General features: G+C 37.7%; 1 protein-coding gene across 1 annotated transcript in view; it reads left to right on the forward strand.

Moving 5' to 3' along the window:
- Positions 1-8155, forward strand: part of LOC104412049 (DENN domain-containing protein 1A-like) — a gene marked incomplete at its 3' end in the record, with an annotated part of 116462 nt that extends 108307 nt beyond the window's left edge. Inside the window, exon 12 of the mRNA XM_010022642.1 lies at positions 8054-8155. Coding sequence (XP_010020944.1) covers positions 8054-8155 — 102 coding nt within the window. The remainder of the gene's footprint in view (positions 1-8053) is intronic.
- Positions 8156-8616: the final 461 nt, after the last annotated feature.

Raw genomic sequence — 8616 nt, forward strand, 5'->3', positions numbered from 1 at the left:
CTGTAGGCTCTTAAATTAGCCACAGTGTTGAACTGGTGGGAGTTGCAAATGCCCTTGAAAATTAATTGACTTGTGTCCCTGTTTTAGATTCCTGTGTTTGGAAATTTAGGCGTAGTGTTTAGGATACGTAACAAGTCACCCAACTGAGTTTTACGTCACATGAAGTAATGCATGTTACTAGAATATTTGTATTTATATTGTCCATAAGAACGTGTGATTTTTCTGGAAATACTGATCAAACTTATTCTTTCACTGGGGTGTATGTATGTAATAATGATCCTCTATGTCTTTGTGTGTTGAACTAGCATGCTGTCACTTCCCCTTTTTTCCAGTGTTAATGTGAAGTAATTTTAGAAGTTGCTTTTTTCGTGCGGAGCTCGATGGAATATGCAGGACCTCTTTTTTCTTCTTTTTTTTTCCCTTCTATCCTGGGTACAGATGACTTTTTATGCCCTTTATATTGCTAAATAAAGTACAGAATTGCAGTACAATGTGGTAGTGAATAAGCAATTATTTTAAAAGTCAACATGTACGTTTGTTTGCACATCATATGCTTATGTTAGAGGGGTTTCTGTTAATTACCCTTCCATGCTGCATAGACAGGACCAAAGCAATGTCTAGGAAGAAACAGTCTAGCATATATTTTTCAAATTGATCAGGAAACTTTCTGCCCCATGTCTGTACCAGGTAACGATTGCGTGTGTATTGTGGTATCTATTCAAAAAAGAAGGAAGAGACCTGGTAGAAGATGGGCTCATATCTCAATGCAGATACTTGTCAGCTCTCACAAGTAATTTTGCTCACAAAGAGCTTCGTGGTGAGCCTGGCAATGGATATAGAAAAATAAAATTAATAATTACACCTTGGAGTTGCTTTGTGTGATGTCTCACTCCTGCCTTGCTACATAAACCCATTACCTCTCCCTTTGTCTCCGTGTTTCAGATTGCAGGGCTCTGCAGGCCTCCAAACTCCATCTGTAAAAACTCAAAAAAAGGAGTTGTTCTTGGAGAAGCCAATTTTTATCCATTTTAGTAACTTGTGAAAAAATCTGTTTCGTACTAAATCCAGTATGGCTTTTGAATAGCCGGAGATTCTGGAACACAGACACACTTTGGCAAAGTACAGTGATTCAAAGTGCCTTCTGAAATAAATTAAATAAATAAAACAAACTGTCTTCTCTCCTCCCTCTGCTCTTACAGATAAATTGAATACTTCCAGATAGAAATGCATCTTCCAACTAGCTCTGCTTTTTCCCTTGAAAGATAAAATCACACAGTGGCTCTTGTATCTGTATGATTTCTCCATGCCTTGGGCAAAGAAAGGTGACGGGTCAGATGAACTAGTCAATTTCTAGTTTACCTCCTTGCCTGTTTTGGATGTGGAAAGCACATGTACACATCAAATTGTGTGGTTTATTTGTTAGAATAACAGCTTAGTAGCAACAGCAATTTTTTTCTCATCATTTAGCAGTTGTGTATTTTTTAAGACACCATGTATTAATTTTTCCATATTGTGGTTATTAATTTTTCTAGTTGTGGTTATAAACCACAACTAAAAACTACTGCCATTCTTCAGTACTTGCTTTTCTTGAAATGCTGAAATCTCAGCAAATAGATCTTTTAAAGTGTTTTGTTAATCCACGTGTTCTAGTTTTAGGATAAGGGATTAATTCCCCAGTCCTCTATTGAAGTTCAGACAGGTGGACTCTTTATCTGCTGGAGGGCCCCAAGGGGGTGATTGCAGTTATATATAGGCTCAAGGTTCTGCTGCAGCAGCTCCGATTGCAGAATTTGTCATTGTTGCATAAATGTTAGTGGAAGCCTAAACTTGTGTGGAGAAAGCTGGGGGGGGGTGGATCTGGGAGGAAGGAAAAAATAATTTTCTAGCTTTGGTGGTGTTTCTGTGGGGTTTTGCCCTCCCTACCGTGGAACAGGTCCCCTGGAAGAAATACAGCAGCAATGGTAATGGTTTTAAACAAAATACACCCTCTCCCTCACCTCAAAAGATTTTTTTTTACCAAACCATTTTGTATCTTGAAGTTAGTTTGCAGTTTCCCATGTTACACGGGGTCTCTGTACAAGGATCAGTTATTTTAATGGAAAATGACAAATTTTTCTTATGATTAAAATATCAAGCATGTCCATTGACTGTTAAATCTAATTTGCTGTGACTGAAATGTTCTCCAGTGAGATAAGATAATCTCCTGTTATAGGTCAGAGGGCTCCAACTGATTTATGAGGGAAAAACTTGGTAGAAAATATAGAGCTGTGTTTTGTGCTCTTATTTTCCAGCTTTTCTATCATCACCTAGTTAGTCATTCTTTATAAGATTTCCATTTAGCAATCCATAAAGTGACTTCAAAGAAGGCTAAAAGTTTATAAGCTGTTGGATAAGCAAGGCTGGAGCTATCACATGAATAATGGAACATGCTTACGGAACTAATTGAATTCATATTAGATGAAGATAAGTACTTAGTACTGATAAATAATGAGATAGGAAAATGAAACTCTTATCAAATGAACATGTCCCTTTCATAATCTTGTTTTATTTTCTACCTGCATGCTGTGTGCTGGTTTAGTGTTCAAATTCTACTAAATTGACCTGTGTGCTATGAGTGGTGTCAAACTTCGCTGGCAGCCTTTTACCTTTTGTCATAGTAAACGATTGTTTCAGCAACTGTTTCTGTAGGAAGGTTATTAGTGTGATGGCGCTGATGGAAGAGGAATGCCCTTGACCTAGTAGACTACCTATTGGAATCTAGGCACATGTGGGTTTGATTAAGCGTTGGGGATAGCTCTGTTCAGCTGTCAGACTCCGAGCTGCTGGCAGTGTGCTCTTCTGTGCCAGGCTTCCAGTCATTCCAGTAACAATAACACCCACCCTTTTCATGGGGCACAAAACCAGCCTTCAGAGTTAAAGTTCGTGATTAGAAAAGTACTACTTCTTTTTTATTTTTTATGGGTTTTTTTTGTTTTTTTTTTTTTAATATTCCAGTCACTTGAGGGCTTTTTCTGGGATTTCAGAGTTTTACTTCTTGCAAGATGATCCAGAATGAATTTGTGTGTGAAACATCACATTGCCTTTGTCAGAATGTTTGCCTGATATTTATTCCTAAGCATAAAGGACAGTTGTGGGTATCATAAAGCCTATAGGAACAGATTTTTGTTTCGCTTCAACCTGGCATGAGTAAGTATGTTAGGAGAAGGTGGTTCACTAGAATTCATGCTGTAAGACAAAGCAGCTGATCTCAGTAATGTTGATAGTCTCTTCCTTAGATGAGCAGAAAGCTGCATTCTCCCTCTGCAAAAAAAAAACACATATTCTGAAAGCACTTTTGGGCATATTTATCTGGTTTAGTTCAGGTTGGCAGGAGGATGTGCTGTTTGTGATCCAGCCTGATTATACGCCAGTTACCCTGTGCGGAGTCTGAGATAACGAACTGAGAAACAGGTTACATCAGCTGGGGGTTAGGTCTGACAGTGCCCTGTGGTTTCCTCATGCCGTGGAAGACACCCCGAGAATTCATTGACCACTGGCATCTTCCAGTGGTAGTGTTAATTGTTAATTATATCGTTTGGTTGGGGTGAGGAGTAGTAATTAGCTTTTTCCATCCATTTATACTTAGTAAATCACTGCCTTTTCTAGCTATACCTGAAGAAGTGTAGCTTTTTCACAGGGTTTAAATGAAGGGGTTGTATATATAAATATGTATACACTTAGATCCAGGTCTTAAATTAAATGTAATTTAGTCACAAATATCATAAATACAGCTGTACATGGTTTCAGAAGTACTGATAGGAACGCATTTAAAAATACGATGGGATTGTCTTTTATCCAATTATTGGGAAAATGAAAATAATATCTGTGTTCTAATAAGAGATTCTCTGTGCAGGGATGTTTGAGGGGTGAGTTTTAAGACAGACAAATACCGTGGTACCAAGTAGACTTACCACTAAGTGTAGAAGGTTCTTTTATTCCGTTGCACAACAGTGCTAGAGCAGCACTAGTGATGTTTGTCACTCAGTTGGCAACAGCTGCTTGTGATAAGGATCTTGAGAATCACCTGTGCAGGATCAGGGCACTGCACATCAAGGTTGGGACCGGGCGGAAGAGTGGGAGATGCACGGGAGGGGGCCGCAGCCCACCTGCTGCGCCCGGATCAAAGGGCCGGGGGGTCAGGGGGCACATCCCGCCTAACCAGATTTGTCTGCTGAATAGCCATTTCAGATTGTAAATCTAAGGGTGATTTCATTAAGTCCTTCTGGCTGCTGTTGGGGCATGAAATAATAAAATTTTATATCCGTTGCCTTTCCTGCTTCTGGCAGCCAGATTGACACATTGTTGTCTGCAGTGTTGTGGTGTTTTTCTTAAGAAAATAAAGGGAAACTATTAACTAAGTAGAGACAAGCCATTAAGTAAAGGGATTTTCAACTCGTTGTGAGTCATACTTTCATCATAATCTCCAATATAATGTACAAACTAACTAGTAAGAATATTAGGCTTTATTAAGAGTTTTGCCTTTCCAAAAGAATTTCTTTTTTCTGTTAGAATATTTTTCAATACCTTGATCACATTTATACCTGGTTATAAAACCTCACCATCAACCTGGTTTATATTTTGGCACCAATTTAACCATGAAGTTATGCAAATCGCTTTTTGGGGTAGGAGGGTGGCGGGGGGGGTGTGTTGTTGTTTTTTAAATTAACTGTTCAATAAAATTGTTCATCTGAGAGGAGTTTAACTTAGGGATTTTTATGGTAGGAAATGCAAACCTGCCAACTGCAGACAGCAATCATAAAATAACATTTAGTATAAACTGGTGTTAGTATTTTTGATGACTATTGCTTCTAGCATGTGATTGGAGTGAGACAGAGGAGCACCCATTCATACTCCCATTCAAATATAGTTTCTCAGTGTTTTTGTGAACTTTCACATAAAACATTTAAATTACTTCAAGTGTTTGGCTGCTTGTGAGCCGGACAGACGCACTAACTGCTGCTTATTTACTGACCTGGTGTTTAAGGCCCCCTGGAGTTTGTTTGAAAAGTTAAGAGATTTTCACAGCAAAGGTGCCATTTCTGAAATTTAAAGTGCTCTTTTCACCAGGAGATAAGTTCTCTCTGATTAAGTCAGTAATTCTTACTAAGCCATGTTTATAGAGGCCATAAACAATGGGTTCAGTGTGCTTGTTAAACCAGCTTTCCATACCTCTCCACTCTTTTAAAAAGAGACATTTAAAATAAAAGGCAGGTGTGGATGTTAGTTCAATTTGATGGTTTTTAGATGATTAATTATGGCTACAAGTAATTCGGTAAGGATGGTCAAGAAGGGTTTGCAGTAAGTGATATGTGAGGCACATTTTCACTGAATCACTTCTTTTGACTCAGCAAATCCCCAGTCTGTAGTAAAATTAGATAAGGAAACTGTAATGTTCATATTTCCTCTTGTTTTTTGCTTCTTCATGTTTTTTTCAGCAAAATATGAGCATACTGAATATAGTCCATTCTGTTTAACAGGTATCACTTTATTTGTAATATTTTGCTTGATATTGAGGGAGCTGTGAAATATGGGATGTGACTGTGTATGGCTTAGTGGCAGTCCCTTCATGTTCTGAGAAAATCACAAGAACACGCATTCTAACAGTGAAAATGATCTACATGTAGTTGCAATTCATAGACTCCAATGGGATTTACTGTGAGAAATGCAGTTGAATACTGGGGATTTTTACTAAAATTGCAGCAAGAGAGTAAATTTCTGTCCGTTGGGCTGATAGGTGCTATGTTTGGTGAAAGAACCATGCGATTATTTGACAGAAGCCTTTATAACTAACTGATAATACCTTTATCAAAGGTTACAGTGAAGAGAAAGATGATAAAACCAGGTAAGGATTAAGATGAAGTGGTCAGTCTGCATTTCTCTAGGATAAGCCACAATTGGACCACTGAAAAAATATATTTCTTCAAATGCATTGCAAGACGGATGCTATAAATCACGTTATTCTCAAGTGTTTTATTAAATTTGAAGGTTTGTCTCCAGGGAAATCCCCTGTCCTAATACAGGTGTTGAGAACTTTTAAAGTAAAGATGTCCTCTTCACAGTGTAAATGTGTAGCACAGCAGATTTTAATATTAGCCTTCCTTTCAATACAATTATTTCTGGGCCGTGTGTGGAGATGTTTACATTGACCAGCATTTATACTCCTACCACTACAAGAATCATCCTTCTGTCCTGGACCCATGGCAGACAGCCCTTGTCACAAGCCTGTTCTTTGCTAGAGAAAAACCCAATGTTTTGCTGAAGGGAAGGTGCAGATTTATCATCAGTGTTACAAAAACACCCATTGACAAGTTCAAGCACATGTTTGTTGCTTCTCCGGCAAGAATCAAGAGGAGGTTTTCATTCCTTCTGTCTTGTCCTACTACGACTCGATTTTGACAAGCTTCTGGCTTTGGTTAAGTACATTGCAAGGCCTTTTTGTTGGAGCTTTTTAGACTCCTCTGAGTATAAGTGAGATTTTTAATTTTCTGAAACAGGAAGGAGCAAATCAGTTTGTCTGGTGCTTCCGGACTCCTAGAAGGAGCAAGACTCCTGGATTGCTTTAGAGTTTATCAGATGCAGCCAACAGAGTGACCTTTGGTTCCTGAAATATAGAGGAAAGTACCTGGTTTGTCATGCAGCGTTTGTGCTTTTTATATGAGAAGCATTAAATGTAATATTCCTCCATTTAAGTTAAAGACATTTCTCATGGAAGACCTAACATTAAATGTCTACAAAGTGTTTTTTATAGTCATTGCCTTCCCCCTCTGCTCCCAAGTACACAGCAGTTTTCTTTATAGACAGAGGACTGAGCCTTGAAAACCAAAGGTAATTATTTAGATGCCTAAGGCTCAACTTTGCCATTGTTTTAGAGCTTTAGTTCCTTTCTTTTAAAGGAAACAATTCCCCCACCCTGCAAAACCTTAATTAAAAACTGAGTATGGTTTTGTTCATTTTCCTCCTCAGTAACTTGCATTTGGTCCTATATATAGGTATGTTGGAACTTAAACATTTGTTTACAGTGTCACTGGGACATTTCCTTAATTTACTGTATTCTAGTTCCACTTTTCCTGATTTTCAAAGCTCTATTTGAAGAGGCTTTAAATATGTATGATCAGTCAGTCAAAAAAACCCAACCAAACTTCAATTCTCCTGTTAGTGAAAAAGTGTTAAAATAAATATTTCAGTGCTGCTCTGTTTCGTATCAGTGATTCGTTTACTGTTGTTTAAGCAGGGAAGTAAAGTCTGACAATGTTTAAATTTGCTTAGATCACCAATGGCTTTAGACACTTAAAGTCAAAGGTACTGATGATCACTCTTTTGAGAAATGGGTTGTGTTTTTCTTTTGTGTGTCCATGTACTGTTACAGATGATGTTAACACTCAGATTAGAGCTGTTTCTTTCTCTCAATTCATGGGAACAGGATAAAGAGTTTAGACTTGCTGAAGATTAAGTGGCCAGGATATGGTGGTGTTCTTTTTCTCTTAGCAGTTTTTCATTTTATTTATTAAACTCTGGTAGCATCCATTTCACTTAAATACAGCTGTAAACTTGCGTCTGTTGGAGTTCTAAAGTTCAACCTGGAATTCGGAAACCAGTTCTCAACCCTGACTTACTGCAGTTCTTAACTCCTAGAAAAGCCACTGTTTATTGTTATTTGACTCAGATAGAAACTGCTAAATATGCAGACAGGATACCAGAATTAAGGCTAACATTAGTGGAGGTGTTTGAAATAAATCTTCTCTTGAATAATCACAAACAGTAGCTCTCTAGTTTCAGAAATTTTAGTATGCACAATGTTAAGGACTTCCCTCTGCAAATTGATGGGTAATTTTTTAGCATTGTAAAATGTAAATGAATAAAACAAATGGTGACAGAAAGACAGGACTGTTGGTTGTTTTTAAAATGCTTTTGTAATGCCTTCATGTTACGTCATCACTTGTGTCCTTTGTGCCTAAAATTTAACTCTTCATTCTTATATTTTCCTTTAACTTTTCTTGAATTTGCTTATATTTAGAAAGTAAGAAACATGGCCCTGGAAGATGTAGTGATTCTTAATGTAGACACCAACACACTGGAAACCCCTTTTGATGACCTTCAGAGTCTTCCTAATGATGTGGTATGTATGAAATGATTTATCCAACTATTCCATTACATAAAAGTTTAAGTCCTTGTGACCTGTTTGGTTTCTAACTGAGATGTCTGATTGTGTTACTCTCATTATTGTAAGCAAACTGCTTTACCTCAATTCTTTCCGGTTTTGAAGTGTTAAAGAATGCTTGTTTGAACATTTGCAGCCATATTTTTAAGCCTTCTAATGAAAATTAGCTAATGCTCACATAAGCTGGCAATGCTGCAGCAACCCAGTTTCAGTTTTGGAATGGTGTGATCAGGTTTCAGGTCATCTGAAGAGTTGGTCTTCTGTGGGTAAAAAGACGAATGAAAAACATGCAGGTTATGGTACCACTGAACACGAAACAAAAATTCCAACTTCTTTGTTCATGGTGTGAAAATGTGCTACTAATTTAAACCATTTCATTTGGGGGGGGGGGGGGGGGGAGACAATTTTTTTTAGAAAGA

This window comes from Nestor notabilis, unplaced genomic scaffold (assembly GCF_000696875.1).
Source record: "Nestor notabilis isolate BGI_N333 unplaced genomic scaffold, ASM69687v1 scaffold5409, whole genome shotgun sequence".
NCBI lineage: Eukaryota > Metazoa > Chordata > Aves > Psittaciformes > Psittacidae > Nestor > Nestor notabilis.